This window comes from Podarcis pityusensis (assembly GCF_964106645.2).
Source record: "Podarcis pityusensis genome assembly, chromosome: Z".
NCBI classification, from domain to species: Eukaryota; Metazoa; Chordata; class Lepidosauria; order Squamata; family Lacertidae; genus Podarcis; species Podarcis pityusensis.
Window position 1 is genome coordinate 42584564 of NC_138044.1, and position 17382 is coordinate 42601945.

Consider the following 17382-nt stretch of genomic DNA (forward strand, 5'->3'; position numbering starts at 1 on the left):
GCAGGGGAAAGAGAGCCCCCCCCCCCCGCTTCCGGCGCCATGATTTCCATCTCATGAGGAGACCCCGTGTAGGAAAGGAGGGAGGCGAGCATCGTATGAATAAACTGAGGTCTTCGCAGCCTGGGGAACGGCGGAGCCGAGCATTGCCGCGGCGGGAGGTGAGGGCGGTGGCGCGGAAAGCAGGATAGGGGGCGGCAGAGAGGCCGCGGCTTCGGCCGGCCTCCAACCTTGGCGGGCGAAGGCGGGGCGCGTGAAGGGACAGGAATAGACGGGGGGCCGGAGAGAGGCCTGGGCGCCGTGGGGTGAGCTGTCTCGCGGAACTCCCCGCCTCAGGATTTCGGCCTGGTTCGGAGGGGTGGGGATAGCCAGTGATCGCACCGGGGGCAAGAAGTACATCAGCAAGCAGTACATCTGCTAGGTAAGCGGGAAGCTGGACTCCCTCGGGAGGTTTCAAAACAGAGATTGCGTGACCCTCTGCTGCGATTCCTGCATCGCAGGGGGTTGGGCTAGATCAGGGGCGTAGCAATGGGGGTGCGGACCGCAGCAGGTGCCAGGCTGAAGGGGGGTACCATTTGGCGCGGCCCCCCCCACCGCCCGCGACTCCCCCAAACCCAGAGAGTGGCAAAGCGGCTGCTGCCGCTCTCCCCCTTCCCTCGGCTCGCTGTAGGCTTGGGAGGGGGGGCCGAATGTCACTCTCCTTCAGCCTGGAAAGGGGGAGGGGTCCACATTCGGCCCATAGCTGTCAACTTTCCGCTTTTCTTGCAAGGAATCCTATTCGGAATAAGGGAATTTCCCTTTAAAAAAGGGAAAGCTTGACAGCTATGATTCGGTCCCCCCTCCCGCCCGCGACTCCCCATGGGGCAAGTGAGGTGGTCTTGCCCAGTCACAGGATCTGCTGGGAGAGGAGTGTACCAACGTCCGGAAATGGGTAGGGAGGCCAAAGCCAAAACGAGGAACTGAAGCAAATTCTGGTCTGTGTTACCACAGCTTTAAAGCAGAAAGCTTCCAGGGACGAATAAGCTCAATAGTGGCTGGGGAAAGAGCGGGCACTCCCCGCACCTAGATCTGCTAATGGTACGGTCTGAGGAGATTGAGTCCCGCGCATGCGGGAGAGCAGAAACACGGAAATAGGAGAAGTAAAGAGCCAACCCTAGGAGCTTCACTTCCCTTGCGCTGTGTTCGCGGCTGCTCTTTCCTCTCCTCAGCCTTCGCACTAGAGGAGAGCGTTGGAGGAGCCAGGCTGCAAGCTTATGCACACTTCCCCGCGAGTAAACCCGGTCGAAGTTTGTTGGATTTACTTGCTGAGTAAACATTGCTTGGGGCTGCGCTGATAATAGTCCCCAATTTAAAAGGAAGAGCCAGGATAGATAGCTTTCTCCTCTTTTCCTTAAAGAGAACTTCATGCACCTTTACCAAGTGCATCATGACAACAACCACACAAAAAAAACACCAGGTGGAGGCGGAGGTTCCCAAGCCTGTACGTGCTTCACCTAAATTTCGTATTGTGCTGCTGCTGTCAAAAGTACAAGCGCCCATCCCTTTAGTAAACTTGCTTTTGGCTAGTGCCTTGTGATGGCTTTGTGGTACCAGATCTTATAACATTTATTTTAAAAAAGAGAAACAGCACCCCAGTGTCCCCCTTCAACCAACCAACCAAAAGTAAATATTCCTGCAGAAAAATACATAAAAAGCAAACCGTAGCTGCGTCTATAGGAAAAATATTCCAAGCTCCACAGTTGGGTAATAACCTTTATTAGGGTCAACTTCAGAAGCCACAAAAAAGGGGGCAAGCTTTAGAATTTCCCAGATAATTTATGGAGAACTTGAAAGCACAGCCCGTTTCTGTGACACTCCCCCCCCCCCTTATTTTATTTTTTAAAACGGACTTTAAATGGCTTGCAACTTACTAGCTGAAACAGGGTTTCAGGTCTGACAGGAGCTGAGCTTGGGAGGGGGCAAAAGGAAAGGTTTTGTGGAAGCTCCTGAAACAGCGATCGAGGAGTTGATGCACGTGCAGAGGAGGAAAAACACAGGGAGAAAGAAATGGCAGGGCAGAGAAAGCTGAAAACAAAGAAAAAAATTGCATATGGAAAGCAGTGAGGAGTCATGGCCAGGGAGGAAGTGACAGCAGATCATGAGCTTAAAATACTTTTATTTAATAAAAAGGAGTGTTCAGGATGCTACTGGTGTTCTCTGGACAGCTATTTTGGGGTGGAGGACAAAGTCCAGAGGGGGCACCTGCTTCCTCCTCCCCTCCACCAATGCTTTGCTTGTGGGCTCCCCGGAGCTGAGAAAACAGGATGCTGGCCTCTTGCTGGGACTCCTCAGAGGAGAGAGGGAAGGGGAAGAGGAATTAGAAGTCAGGCTAGGACCTGGGAGAACCAGGGTTCGAATCCCCACTCAGCCATCAAGCTGCCTGGATGACCTTGGAGCAGTGTCTCAGTGAACCTTGCAAGGTTGTTGATGTGAGTGGGTTGGGAGAACTATACAGGCCATTGTGACCTTGCAGGAGGTGGCGTATAAATGTAAAAAGTAAAAAAATAAAATAAAGGGCCGTCCCTCTTTGCGTGATTTCCCTCTCCCTCTGCCCAACTTCATCTCGGACTCATGAAATGTATTGTTACGGTTTTGTGCTACACATTTGTGCCTTAACTTTTTTATAAGTTGTTTAGAGATTTCTTGTAGTAAGTGACTAATAAGTCATATAGGTAGCAATACTAATATTCAAAATGTTTTAAACATTGGAGTAAAATGACTATGGGATGTATAAAATATAGGCTGAGATTATTATTCATTTATTCAACAGAATTTGCATGCCAATTAATTGTAAAGAAAATCTCTTAAGTGGTTGAGTTTAAAGTATGGAACAAAAACACAGTGATCATTCACACAAAAAGTAATTAGTGATAACATAATCAGCCTTAATTTGCTATGTTAATTAATATATGTAGTTAGATAGAAAACCACTACATTTATAGCTATAGCTATAGACGTGATCTTCTTTTTTAACAATATTTTTATTCATTTTCAAGTTGCACATCACACATAAAACATAACAAACAACACATTAACTACATTGCTTAAAATATCAAATCAGATTCTTACAGTTCATGCCAAAAAAACTTCCCACGTATTACCATGAGATATCTGGGGGTTAAACACATAGTCTTCTCAGTTAAGGTTGGGGGGGCTGTTGCCATTGGACAACAGCCCCCCACCCTTGCCCCTGTGGCTTTTTGGAAATCAGGGACCTCTAGCACCCTAGGCGCTACGTAGGGAGCACGCTTTCCCCTCTGGAACCAGCCCAGACAAGCGGGGAAAGCGCTGGATGCGCCCAGACATTGCTGGCAAGGCGCAAAGGTGCCTTTGGAGACTGGGCCAGCTCCACTGGGCGGGGGTGACAAAAAAAATTATTCACTGGGTACCACCTGACCTTGCTACACGTACTCTGGGCTAGATGACCCATCAGGACCCCTTTCAACTCCGTGATTCCATAATTCATTAACTGCTTCCTGCACTGCAGGGGGTTTAGGTAGATGACCCTTGGGAACCGCAGTCCCACCCTTCCCTCTACAGCGACTCCCTCCCTCCCAGCCCTGCGCATGGCTGCAAGGAAAAGCCATGGGTTAGCCAGGTGAGGTTTAGTCTCTTTCTGTAACTGGCAACTCACACTGGTGTTAAAAGGTGGTGGAGGTGTGGAGGGTAGTGAAGACAAGTGCAGCATGGGCTTAGGAGGAGACTTCCCTCAGAGAGAGAAAAAGGAAAGATCCTGCTGCATGCCACGGGAACTGCTCCCTAGGAAGCATCCTCTCTTAAACCTCCTCCTTGTGGGGATTAGTTTTAGTTCCCAAATTTCATAGTAGTAGCCCTGGGCTGCTTGGCCCTTTGATTAGTTCTGTTTTTCCTCCTGTAGAAACTACGCAAGACCCTCTCCTTTAAAAGTTTACATCAACTTCCCAAGTGTCAAAAAAAGGTTATTTATGTATGCCATTACTGCACCTTGTGTTTTGTTAGCCCCAAAATGGAAAACGAGCGAGGTCCCAACTAAAGGAAGAGTGGCATCTTAAGTTGACGGAATATGCACAACTCACAGATTTAACATATAGAATAAGAGAACAAGAAGAACATACGTTTAGAGAAGATTGGAAAACGTTTATTGAATATATGGGGGGGAATTGTGTACACTTGAAAACGTTAGCAGCATTAAGATAAATTCAGCGGTGTAAATAAGTTTTGAATACTGAATGGTTTAGTTTTTGTAAAAATAAAAAAAGCAGGGATTTATGATATGCAAAATGAACCATGGAAAGAGAAGAAGGGAAGGTATTTTAAGGATGTTTAAAGCAGTATTCTAAATTGTAAAAGAAGAAAAGTTATACACCCACCCACCCACACAAATAAAGTTTAAAACAACACCTGACTTTTACTTAGCATACTTGCAGCTGCAGATTAAATAGGTGATACATACGGTGGATGTTTCTTGAATTACTAACACGGTCTTTCCATAGCTGTCAGCCTTCCCTTTTTTTGCGGGAAATTCCCTTATTCCAGCGCTGCTTCCCGCTGCTATCCCCAGGACAGGTGAGGCTTCTGATCCCTCATTTTCAAATCTGAAAGTTGACAGCTATGTCTTTCGTAGATTAAAGTGTCACAGACTAACCGACTCTGAGGTGGCACAACAGAACATAACCTGCTGCTCTAACTGCTAAGATGTAACTGCCATAACGGTTCCAACTGCTGCAGGGTGTATGACATCAAAGGGTTCTGCAGCTCTCGCGATTAAACCTTTACGCATGCATTTTGGACACCAGCCTCCTGCCCCCTGCACTTCTGTGCACGTGGGACTAAAATGGTCAGCAAAGGGTCTGCTTCGCGAGCCAAGGTAGGCTGGAATGACAGCTATTTGAAATACTGTGCTGTGTAAAATAAAAAGGAGATTCATGTGGTAGTTGAGGATCTCTATGGCATCGCTTAGGGCACACAATTTTAGCGGGCAAGACATAGCTTTAGCAAATGTCCTCAGTGAGAAGAGGTCTTGAAAAAATGTTTTTGGGAGTGAGAAGTCCAAATGCGCTGCTATTTACGTGATTTAGACAGCATTTCACTTGGTAAACCTACAGTGGAGGAAGAAGCCCATAAACTGCTTTCAGAAACCGAATAATTTCAATTTCACCTTCTGAAAAGTCAGGTAGTGCTTAATAATAATTATATTACTACATAATATAACCAACTATTTCGCAATCATTTTTAATGTTTTCTAAACAATTTTACACACATTTTACTTACAAAACTAAATTACATTAATTCAGCTGAAATATCTTTTGAATTCCCAAGTCATGTTGCAGCTTTTAAGCACCCCTCACTTTTTTAATTTGGCAGGCAAATTCATGCAATCGCTGAACACTTGCCAAGAGAGAATATGTGTTCCTCATTCTGGTTTTAAATTGTTTGTTTGGAAATAAAGGTGATGCAAGAAAGGACTAAAGAAGTAAAGAAGAATGAAGTTTCCCTGCCTTTGCTTCCGGCAACCTTATGCTGGGTTGATTTTAAACGAAGTAAAAACAATAGAGACCCGTTGGCGACCATTGCTGGCCCAGTACGAGTCCTGTACCATTGCTGTCCACATTGCTTTTAAAGACTGGGACGACAAAGCCTGGAAAGACATTCTCACAAACAGGCTTGGGATGACAGTGACTCAAATTGAAGAGCTATTGGATGCAGGTGAAAGGTTTGGAAGAGGTGTTGTGGCAGGTAAGTGACAGTGGCTCAACTTTTAAACTTCCAGTAGACATGAAATGCTGACTTTGTAGAGTACAGTCATACCTCGGGTTGAATACGCTTCGAGTTGAGTGCATTCGAGTTGCACTCCGCGGCAACCCGGAAGTAACGGAGTGCGTTACTTCCGGGTTTCGCCGCTTGCGCATGCGCAGACACTCAAAATGACGTCACGCGCAGAAGCGGCGAAAAGCGGCGCGCGCAGACGTGCTGTCACTAGTTGCATTTGTTTCTAGATGCAAAAGGGGCTCCGGAACAGATCCTGTTTGTATCTAGAGGTACTACTGTATTATTATTATTATTATTATTATTATTATTATCATTTTACTTCTGCCCACCCCAGTCTAAAGAATCTGCTCATATTCTATCATGAGGATGGTGAAAGTACATTTGGGAAAGTATATCCTGCACAGAACAAGGGGAAGGGCAGAGAAACTGAAAGAAGGTTCATCAAATGGTGGGTTGTTACTGCAGGACCTTTCAAGGCTATGACCATAAAGTAGGAAGCAAATGAGCTAAGACAGCCTAGTCCCCTAGTAAATATTCAGGTTACCTCCCTGAATAATAAAAAAGAAAAGTTAACTTTTAAGCCCTTTTACTGATGAAGATTCAAGGAAAAGGATGCAATCTCTATTTTAGCCAGTTGCACACTGTGAATTTAAAGTAATACACTTAACTTCTGTATTTTATAAGAAACTTAAAGAAGGCCTTTTGTCTTACCTAGCAAGGCTCATTTACCCTGCAGCCTCAGTGGCTAACCAGACTGAGAATCCACACAAGTGCAATAACACTCCCCTGTTTGTAATCTTTCTAATCCTCTCTTGAAGTTTCCCAAGCTGGCAACTAGTGCTACATCTTGCGGTAGCAAATTTCATCGTTTAAGCTTGTGCTGCATGAAGATGCACTTCCTTTTTGCCTGTCCCCAAATTTAGCTTTATTGGTGTCATTAGGAAACTTTGCCATTCTGTTGCTTACACCTAACTCCTGATCATTTATGATCAAGTTTAAAAAGGCACTGGTCCCATAGCACACTGCCTCCCTCTATTGTGAGGACTACCTATTTATTCCTACTACTCTGTGCTTCCTGTTCTTTAACTACCGGTAGTTACTGATCCACCATAGGACTCACTCCCTTATCCCATGACTCCTAAGCTTACTACAAAGGCTGTGGCTGGAAGCACCATTTGTAGCAGGATACAAAGAGGACCAATGGTTTCTATACTCCTCTCATACAGACTAGTAAATAGGTTAAAGAGGGGAAAGGAAGCACTGGGGGAATGTCGCAAAGCAAGGGAAAATGCGTGAGAGAGCTGGAACTATACCACAAATACCAATTCCCCCATCTGTTAGCCTATTGGGTATCTACTTATTGTGAGAGCAAGCAACTTTTCCAGCTGTAGGGTTCCATTTATGGAGTTTGTTCCTTCCGAAGGCTCATGTGGTGTCCACACTGTTATTGTTTAGATTCCAGGAGAAGTCTGCCCACCCAGATCTTTTTAATCTCTTTTATCTCCTGACTTTTTAAAGTTTGATGCTGTCATTAAGCATTGTATTCTTCTTTGTCTTATTGCTGTATTTTATTACATTCAGTAAACTGCCCCAAATGCTTCAAACTGAAGGGCAGGATAAAGTCCTGCAAATAAAAATAAATAGGCCAGTAATTTCATTTTTTTAGGAAGAAAATTATAGCAATATTTGTGTTTTAAATACAGGACTAATTGACATTGGGGAGACATCACAGTGCCCAGAACTCTTGCCTCCTGAAGACATTTTGGTACTAGAAAATAAAGCCATCCTCTCAGGCCTGGAGCAGAAATACCTGACAGTTATTTCAAACCCCAGATGGTTGTTGGAACCTATTCCTACACGAGGACGCAAAGATGTCTGGCAGGTGGACATCCCAGAGGAATTGATTCCTTCTTTGGACTACTCCTGAAGATTTTTTTCTTTATGGTCCCTTAACTCTACATTTTCCAAGCTACTGAAGTGGAATCATTTTCTTCTACTGGCCTTAATGTAGACCACTATTATAAAGTGAGCAAGTGCCTTATACCTTGGTGTTATCACTCTTGCAAATGGAGAACATTAATGGAATAGTTGGGGTCACCAGTAAAAGTATGCTTTGATGAAGCTTCTTAGATGTGGATTATTGTGAATTATCCATCTTAGGTCCAAGCTATCTGAAACACTGTATCCGCCCACACAAACCTGCCCAGATGTTGAGATCTTCATGGGAGGCCTTTCTCTTTGTTCTGCCACCTTCACAGGCATGCACAGGAGGGGATGTGGTGGAGGGCCTTCTTGGTGGCTGCTCCCAGACTTTGGAACTCACTTCCTAGAGAAGCTAGACTGGCTCCCTCCTTGTTGTCCTTCTGCCAACAGATGAAAGACGTTTTTGTTCCAACAGGCTTTGAGAAACTGACTGCTTTTAATGAAAGGGCTGGTGCCATGCCGTTTTTCTGTAATTATTGGCATGTTTCAAACAGGTCTTAAATACGTATGTAGTTTTAATTCTATCATTGTTTAATTGTAGTTTAATAATTGATTTTCCTGTTTTTAGTGGTTCTTGTTTTTATCTGTAAACCACCTTAAGTTCCATCAAGGGGGGAAAGAGGAGTATAAATAAATATTAATCATCATCATTTACATGCACATTATGGAATATTAAACACTTTTTCTTAATTAAGTGAAATAAACAGATCATCAGTTAATCCCACTCCCTCCCCCAGAGCTTTCACTCTTAATTCCTCTGCACCTATTGGGTCTATGGTCTCATTACAAATGGCTAATCCATGCCCTCCACCCCTTTTTAGTAAACTCATTTAAATGCTCCATTCAGAGTCTTCCTCACTACTTTGCAACTGCCCTTTCAGCTTCCTATGCCCTTTGTGCTATTTGTGGATGTAATGCTGTACACAGTACTATGCTTCTATAGAAATGAATCCTGTTACAGTGGTACCTCAGGTTACATATGCTTCAGGTTACATACGCTTCAGGTTACAGACTCTGCTAACCCAGAAATAGTACCTCAGGTTAAGAACTTTGAGAACAGAAATTGCACAGCAGCAGCGCAGCGGCAGCAGGAGGCCCCATTAGCTAAAGTGGTGCTTCAGGTTAAGAACAGTTTCACGTTAAGAACGGACCTCCGGAACGAATTAAGTACTTAACCCGAGGTACCACTGTACTTAGAAATGCTATGGATGTTTATTAAACCTGCTAAGGAGGATGTGGTCTACTTTTCTTTAGATCAGGGGTGGGTAACTGATAACACTCCAGTTGTTCCTGGGGTAGAGTTCCCATCACAGCTGGCCAGGAGTCATCCTGGCTGGTGCAGATGGGAACTGGAGTCCAGCAACATCTACAGTGCCAAAGGTTCACCATCCTTATTTTTATTTATGTTTTATTATGCTGCTCAGCCACACTCCCTTTCCCCATAGGTCAGTGGTGGGCTCTGCTATGTTGACCAAGACTTAGGATGAGGACAGGAAATGCCACCTCAATGACCTTGGCACCATAGGGATGTAAAGGTATTTCTGCTTCCCATACCGGAGTTCAATGTGATGTTTTATTCTAAGAATGTTTGGCAGGTCACTTGGGCCTCTCGGAGGTATAAAGTGAGATTTTTTAGCATTCAGAATTTTCTTTGGGCCATTGCATTTTTAGTGTGCACATATAAAATCATCTATGTAAAAAGCATTTATGAGTTATGACAGCTAGTTAAGATTCACATGGATTGCACCATTTTTAGAACTCCCCTACTAATTGAAATTGAAATATTTTATTGTCACTTGTACAACTTGTATACAGTGAGATTACACGAGCATCCCCCACTCAGCTCTCTTAATTCCCCTCGTTTACTGACACTCACCCACATTGTTTTCCTCTGCAAAATGAGCTAAGGGACTCTGCAGCTCCCAGCCCGGAGAACTACATTTTGGCACCTGAGGCGAACCACAAAATGGCGCCTTCCCTCCCCACCAGAAAAGAAAGGGTGATTGAAGATAGACATCAGTATCTGCTGCCCTGTGAATCCTGCTGCCTAAGGCAGTCGCCTCACTTTGCCCTGAAGTGAGCCCTGGCAAGCAAAGTATTTCAAAAAGTGATTATATCCATTCTTTCCTTCTTTCTGAGTAATTCTGGACATCTTAAAAGCTTGTTACATCTACAGGTAGATGTTAATATTTAACAGTCCAACTGCTCTTTTAGAATATGACAAATTATTATCTATGCTTTAATATTACTATGTAATTTACTTGCTATTATTGTAATTTTGATATAATGTGGCATCCAGTGTACCAGTACTTCTGAAATACTCCACAATAAAAACAGTAGCTACATTTCAATACAGTACCGTATATGAAAGTAGGATTATTAGAAACACTGGTTTTTATTTCAAAACATTTGTTGTTGTTCTTCCAGACATGTATTTGCCCAATTATCTAGAATCTAGATCTCATAACAGAAGCTGGCGCCATGACATAAATCTGAAGCAGTTTATAGATGAATGTCAAACCTCATAATGAACACACAATATATTATTTATTATTGCATCATATTAGGATCTTTTGGGGGGGGATTCTGTTTCATTGAGTATCTGCACACTGTCCTAGATTTTAAAAAGAGCATATATTAAAAAAAATATACAAAATAAACACATGAAAGAATTAAGTAACAAACATGAGGCTTTCACTGTAAAGCAAAATGCCGCTTTAAAACTGGCTGAAAACTACCACAACGGTTTCTTTCACGTCTTTTGTGACCTTAACATGTCAACTGTGCAGCAGTGAATGTGGCAACTTCCCTGGCTTTTTATAAAATCCAATCATTGGTTATTCAATGTCAGAGCTGGCTTTTCATGCTAAGTATTTGCTTAGGTTGGGGATGAGAGAAGAAGGCCCATATATGATGTGTTCCTTTACTATTTGCTTGGATGCATATTTATTCTAGCACCATTTAACAAAAAAGAAGGTGGAGAGCAAATTTCAAATTCCTTCAACAGGTACAGGAACGGCACGCTAAACTCAAACCCTTTAAAGATCCTAACTATCCTGTCTTTGATCCCTTCATAATAGAGCTTCTCAGCATTGCAGGTGCTGACCTGTTTAACTGCAATACAAACATGACAAACTGAAATGAGCAAACTATAAATATGGCTATAAATGCAATAGTGGGTAATAATAAATGAAGTTTTAAAAGTTGGACTTGACATACCAAATGCAAAGGAGTTTCTTCAACTACTGGCACTGACGTCCTTCACAGGTTTAAGTAGCCAATAACTCTGTCCCATGGTTTCTCCTTTTGGAGATGATGATTAATTATTTAATTTAATTTAATTTTATTTCTATACCATCCTTCATCTGAAGATCGCAAAGTTGTTTACAATATAGAAACAAAAAAGTAACATAGTAAAGAAAAACACACACCCCACAGACAGTTTAAAAGGCCTTAGCCAAAGGCCTGCTTAAAGAGAAACATTTTCACCTGGTGCTTAAAGATATGTAATGAAGGTGCCAGGCGAGCCTCTCTGGGGAGAATATTCCACAAGTGGGGAGCCACTGGAGAAAAAGCTCATATTTGTGTTGCCACCCTCCAGACTTCTCATGGAGGAGGCACACAAAGAAAGGCCTCAGAAGATGATCTCGGGGTCTGGGTAGGTTCATGTGGAAAGAGGCGGTCCTTGAGGTATTGTGGTCCTGAGCCATTGAGGGCTTTGTAGGTCAAAACCAGCACTTTGAATTGGGCCAGGAAACTAATTGGCAGCCGGTGCAGTCAGGCCAGGATTGGTGTTACATGCTCAAACTGTCTTGTCCTGGTGAGTAACCTGGTGTCTGAATTCTGCACCAGCTGAAGCTTCCAAACCATCTTCAGAGGCCACCCCACATATAACATGTTCGCATAGCAGCTATTTTAATACACACCAGACCTCATTTTTTGACTGTTAACTAGAACTAACACACTCTTCTCCCCCACCCCATCCCACCTCACCGCTCGTATCGTATTATTTAATTCAACATGTCATCTAACATGTCAATGAGGCCAACGCCTGTTATTCTGCTCTGTTGGTTTTGTAGCAGTTATCATTGACTCTGCTGAACTCTCAGTGTACTTTATTTTGGTGTAGAAGATGCTTATTGGAAACTTATCCTTTTTTGTTTTTGATTGCATATCAAACAAAACGTGTGAAAGGTTTACAAAGGACAGTATTGAATGAGAGATAATTCAAGTGTCTCCATCAAAATCTGCCCTCTCCCGAAATAAGAGGGTGTATTAAGTATACCTGGCAAAGCCATTCCTTCTTAGGTTATAGTGCTACTCACTCATTTTTAGAACTTCAAACTAGTTTTCAAAACCATCTTGGCCACGTGTTTTCTCATGCCATCATAAAGCATGAGGTGCTCCTATTTTGCTTGGGCTGTATAGTTCAGCTAATGCATTCCTTCTGGTGGCAATCCACTTGCTTAAAATACTCCCATTGGATGACAGAGAAAAGTCCCAAATAAGTGTGCAGGAACAGCAGAAAGCTGGCAACCCAAATAAAATTTACTATTATCCTACTATTCCCCTTTTAAAGTCTACACTTCACACAACTAGACCATTGTAGGAAGCAAGTTACTCCTAATCCCTCTATGATGAAATACAAACAGTTAACCTAGGTAGACAAGACAGGAGGAAAGGAAAGAAAGAGGTTTTATTCTTCAGTCCACGTCATTCTGATTTTCTCTATTTTAAAAAGGGGTGGGGGTTTTCCAGTCTGCCCTCTGTTTCATCGATGGTAACCACTGTAGTCTGCCGCTTTGGGTCCAACTCCTTTGGAAGCAGAAGTAGCATTTGAAGCACAGTTGCAATTAGGGCAATGGTGGTATGAAGGAGTTCGATGATGATGGGAAGATCTTGACATGGAAATGGCAGAAGCCGCTGCTATCATGGGCATGGAAAACCATGGGTTACAGAACGGGAGTAAACTGGCCCAATGAGCCTGCATGGCTGATAAGTCTGGGTACATGGTTGGGAAGGCTGGCAACCCCATCACCGGTGCAAAGGGGCTGTTGGGTACAGGAGGTATGACATGATACAAAGAGGTAGCAGATGTGGTGGTGGTCGAGTCTATCTCATGTGTGTTGACTCGAGCATGATTGGTGTGCTGGGGCAAATGGAAAGGAGCTAGCTGGTTCACTTTGTTGTCATTGTCCTCCGGGGCTGCCTGGTCAGAGGACCTCAAAGGGGTTGGAGGGGAAGCAGCGTATCCACTTCTCAGCCGGGCTGCTGCTCCAGCAAGGCCCTTCGGCATAGTAGGTTTTCGGAGTCCAGCTTTGTGCATTTTGTCCTTTGGGGAAGCTGCAAGGAAGTTACTTTCCCTAGTAGCAGGTCCCAGAGTAGTTTGACCTTCTGGGCTTCTTGACCTGCTCTTCAAGCAGCTTTCACTGAAGTCCTCATCTAAGGAGAAAGCAATAGGTGGTGTGTTTTTGATCCCAACTCTTCTCTTGCACCTTGCAAGAAGGTGAGGACAGCCTCTCTTAAAATTTGGGTTGTGGTAGAACTGTAACTAGAATAAAAACAGAGGAAGAGATGGAGTTAACATAAGGCTTCAAAGAGAAATGCAACAGCGAAGCAATGCAAAATGACAGTCTCCATTGCGTATGTTTCAATTTTCACACAATGGCTCTGAAATGTGGGATTCTACATCCTACATCTCTATTGATTCAGTTCTGTAATCTTATAATTATAAACTGAGTTGGTGGAAACTGGCATAGAGTTTGCTACAAACCGGGAGGAAAGAATTTGGTGGCGCACATGTTGTCAGCATAATGCCTTTGGGAGGCTTAATAAAAGGAAACAGTAGCTAAGTGATATATTTTCAAAACTCGAGTACAGATCTTGTTAAATGTACTATGAGCTCAGAAACTACAAAGGGAGTGGATGTATTGTTCTGAAGAATCTAGACTTAAAATCCAGAATATAGGTTTTTCAGATTCAGGTAGGTAGCCGTGTTAGTCTGATGCAGTCGAAATATATATTAAAAAATGTCCAATAGCACCTTAGAGACCAACTAAGTTTGCATGCACACAAAAGCTTATACCCAGAAAAACATAGTTGGTCTCTAGAGTGCTACTGGGCAATTTTTAAATTTTTTTATAGGTTTTTCAGATTAACGTCCTGCCCGCTCCCTAGTAGGATGCTAGGGATTAATGTCATAGGGAATCTGTGGCCTGTTTCCCCATTAGGGGTAATAGGCATGGCCCTACTAATTCTACTCTGTCCTCTGTCCTCCCCCACCAGCCCAGGGAGTAGCACTGCCTGTCAGTTTTCTCCTTCTTAGTGTCAATGTTGTCCTTGCAGAACTCAGCAGGGAGGAAGATGGGAACAAAACTAGGAATAGGTGGCTCTGACCACTTACCGTTGGTCTCCCTGCTTCCCACCCTACCACATTCCAACGAGCACCAGCCACCACTTCATAGAATTCTTGAACAAGTGCACATATTAGTTGGTTGCTGTAGCAAATAAACCATTTTGTTTGTTTGCAACTAAATTGAAGTATTTATACTAAACAGAAGCATAATAGAAAACCCCTAGTCACGTATCCCACATGCCTTCTGCACTAAGAATTTTTTATCTGTTTGGGAAAACAGTTGCAAAACTAGATGGTTTTTGTTTGCCCATATAGGGACACCTTTAGCTTCATAATTTATCTGAAGATGAAGTGCCTAGAACATTCCTGAAACAAGGACTGGCAGTTACTGGTAAAAAGTGTCTTTCTCCAGTCATAAAAGGTTCAGGATGCTTGGTTGTCAATTTGAATAAATGCCATATTTATATTTATTATTATTCCCCCTTCTTTAACTCAATGGGCATAGTCCAGGAAAATTTAAATGCTTCTATATCCCATTGGTTTCAGTGAGAGATATGTACACAAACTGCATCCTACGCACATTTAACGGGGGGTAAGTCTCAACAGACACCCATAGGATTCTGTTGTAAATATTTCATGCTGTAATAGATGGTTTAGGAGTGTTTAACTTTTAAGAGACAGAATGTAGATCTGAAATGCATTGATATAACTTCCATTTATCCAATCTAAATAATCTGCTGTTTTGTGCAGTCTGTGCACAGCATTAAGCTCACACAGAATGTGTTTTGCTGCTATATTTAGTATTCACACTGAACAGGCACTAACCTTATGATGACATTCCTGAGCAATTTCCATTTGCGTGAATAGCTCTTCCTTCCGGATACTGTACCACATAGTTTCCTTCCCCCTTTATCAAGGCCTTTCAATTATTTTGCTTAGTTGATTTAGTAATCAACATTCATCTCTTCATGGAATTCTATGAGGCCACCTCCTACATGTATTTTGAGATTTTGAACATGCTTTCCCATCACAAGATCCTTTACAGAACTAGCTTTCATTCTGTTTATATTTAATGTGCCTCAGTGTTCACATCTACAGAGGTACTGGCTACATCCAAATTTGACTTCAAAAATGAAAATAAAGACCTAGTAATCTTTAAATTAGGTAGTGCAAAGATTCAGGGAAGTAAGCTTTCTTAAAGAAATATAACATTAAGGATTGCAAAGGCATCATAGAATTATAGATGCAATGCAAGAATAAGCAGGTGGCCTGTTCGAAGATCAAACCTGTGACCTTTTCATTATCAGCACCATGCTCTAACCAACTAGAGTTGTGCTCTTACACTAACTGCAATGTATAATAGCCAGCCAGCCATTTTTTTTCTGTGCAAGTTGCAGTCCCTAATTGCAAAGTACAATATGAAGTACACTTTCCCAACTTATCCAGAAAAGCCTCTTGTCACAGCAAAAGTTGGTCAGCTTTTGAGAAGCTGCCATAATGAATCATGAGCGGCCTGGCAGAGCATCACTCAAGATGCCTTGAAGAGAGCTTGTGAGAATTAAGAGCAGATACAGAATTAACTGTATTCATTGTGAGTGGCATATAGTGAGGATGCTTTTTAGCTGATTATCTTAGGTTTCAGTGGATTTGTCAGTCCCATGCTGAATGAATTTATCTAATTCACATGACAATTAAATTAACCCCTCCTTTTCAAATATGTTTACCAGCTTAAAAAGAAAAGGAGGTAAAAGCTTTGAAGTAGGCATTATTGTGTTGTATTTGGGGAATGGGGAAACATTAGCAACTTTCTGGATTAACCTAATTACTAACACTATATACATTGTCTCAGTTGTGTCCACTCAATTGTGTCCTGGCCTTGAAGTAGCTCAATATCCACTATTTTTCCTCATTCTCTTAAGTACCTGTTTCCATACTGTGTTGCTTTTTTCCCTTTTCTGGAGAATGACTGATCTTGCACAGTATTGAACGCAAGCAACCTGTGAACTTTGAGCAATGTCTACCTTTTGAAAACCACACCATGGTCTTACCTTGCTAAATGCATAAGCAGCTTTTTCTTCTGCTAAAAATTCAACAAGGGAGGCAGACCTTTGAAAATTCTGTCTCATCTTGCTAAAGCCATAGAGATTGAGCTGACGAATGAAGCTTTTCATACAGTCAGTTTCAAAAATGCGCAGTGGTCCTTTCCTCTCTAGAACCTCCTTTTTAAAAAGTTCTTCATCTATCACTACACAATTCCCATCGTCATCCCACCACAGTGACTTAAACTGATCACTTTCAACAATTTTCCAGAGTTTCTTTGGGAAAGTGAGGGATAGGAAATCATTGTCTTCAAGAGAACCATCATCACAGAGAGTAAGCCGTGGTCTTTTTGCCCAGGGTCCATCATTCAAAGCCTGAAAAGCATTTTCTTCTATCATAGACCTCAAGACTGTGTCACCAGCTGCAGTTTTATCATGCAACGGAGTAGATGAAATTGAGATTGCAGAATGAACTATTTCATCTTCAGCTGAAAAATGTTGTGCAGTCTGTGCAGCAGGAAGGTCCATGTCTATTTCTCTCTTCTCGTTCTGGTAATTTTTTTCAGCTGTAGCCATTTATACTATTAGTCAAACCATGCTGATAAGGCAGCAGCAGGCCTATTAAAAATGATGCTAGCTTGTAGGTAGCTTCAATAGGGAGTTCTAGAACATCACAATGAGACCTATCTTGTGCAGGTGTGACATCACAAAATGAACTCTGGTTTCCTAGCGAACGATTTCATAATGACTGAACAGTATTTATGCATCTTCACTGAACAAGGAAAATTAGGACAAAGCCTATCAAATATTTGCCTTAAAGTATGCACCATAAAAGCATCACATATCCACTGGACTTTAATTCCAAGAGTGAGGGCACAAGCAAGTTCATACTTCCATTTTTTAAAAAAAGAAAATTTGTTTGTGTAATTTCCTGCACTTGGATAAAGGTGGTTTTACTCAAGGTGTTGCATGAGTGCTATACAAAAAACCCCACCGCACACTCTCTTAAGAAAAGTGAATTGTGTCAATACCACCACTGCATGTAACACAGTTCAGAACAAAATTGGGGTATAATAACCCCAGAAACTGGAGTTATTCTAGGCTATTTCAATCTGTAATTTTATAGTAAGGAACAGAAAGCTAAGAACACACCCTTCCTGCTCTTACATAATAGGAAGCATGTTTGACTTGCTAGATCCACCTTGTTGTTCTGTGTATCGT

General features: G+C 42.4%; 3 protein-coding genes across 10 annotated transcripts in view; 1 reads left to right on the top strand and 2 right to left on the bottom strand.

The window, feature by feature from the left end:
• Positions 1 to 4597, bottom strand: part of LOC308468751 (uncharacterized protein) — a 146908-nt gene extending 142311 nt beyond the window's left edge. The window contains exon 1 of one of the 4 annotated variants that reach the window (XM_080991178.1): positions 4469 to 4597. The gene's annotated coding sequence lies outside the window, so the exon portion shown is untranslated. Of the gene's footprint in view, positions 1 to 4436 lie in introns of all 4 variants that reach the window. The other 3 variants (XM_080991174.1, XM_080991176.1, XM_080991177.1) reach the window with 3 other exon arrangements.
• On the top strand, positions 37 to 10122 carry LOC308468749 (protein EOLA1-like). 5 transcript variants are annotated; one of them, XM_080991172.1, is made up of 3 exons: positions 37 to 158; positions 5465 to 5751; positions 7488 to 10122. In XM_080991172.1, the coding sequence occupies exons 2-3, from the start codon at positions 5499 to 5501 to the stop codon at positions 7709 to 7711; spliced, it is 477 nt and encodes a 158-aa protein (XP_080847298.1). In that variant the 5' UTR covers positions 37 to 158; positions 5465 to 5498; the 3' UTR covers positions 7712 to 10122. The 5 variants fall into 5 exon arrangements, with proteins under 5 accessions (XP_080847298.1, XP_080847294.1, XP_080847296.1 ...); XM_080991168.1 differs by lacking the exon at positions 37 to 158 and adding an exon at positions 271 to 302 and having other exon boundaries at positions 5380 to 5751; XM_080991170.1 differs by lacking the exon at positions 37 to 158 and adding an exon at positions 271 to 302.
• A 2322-nt stretch (positions 10123 to 12444) lies between these two features.
• Positions 12445 to 16993, bottom strand: LOC308468725 (heat shock transcription factor, Y-linked-like). The gene is made up of 2 exons (XM_080991133.1): positions 16171 to 16993; positions 12445 to 13318 (listed from the first exon to the last, which is right to left on the bottom strand). The coding sequence occupies exons 1-2, from the start codon at positions 16735 to 16737 to the stop codon at positions 12539 to 12541; spliced, it is 1347 nt and encodes a 448-aa protein (XP_080847259.1). The 5' UTR covers positions 16738 to 16993; the 3' UTR covers positions 12445 to 12538.
• Between the last annotated feature and the right edge of the window lie 389 nt (positions 16994 to 17382).

What these genes read in the sequence shown, in the direction of transcription:
- LOC308468725 (XM_080991133.1), bottom strand. Translation starts at nt 16,737, where the DNA reads ATGGCTACAGCTGAAAAAAATTACCAGAACGAGAAGAGAGAAATAGAC. An exon ending in CTGCTTATGCATTTAGCAAG is followed by an intron (nt 13,319 to 16,170) that starts GTAAGACCATGG and finishes TTTTTATTCTAG; the next exon opens with TTACAGTTCTACCACAACCC.
- LOC308468749 (XM_080991172.1), top strand. Translation starts at nt 5,499, where the DNA reads ATGAAGTTTCCCTGCCTTTGCTTCCGGCAACCTTATGCTGGGTTGATT. An exon ending in TGGAAGAGGTGTTGTGGCAG is followed by an intron (nt 5,752 to 7,487) that starts GTAAGTGACAGT and finishes TTTTAAATACAG; the next exon opens with GACTAATTGACATTGGGGAG.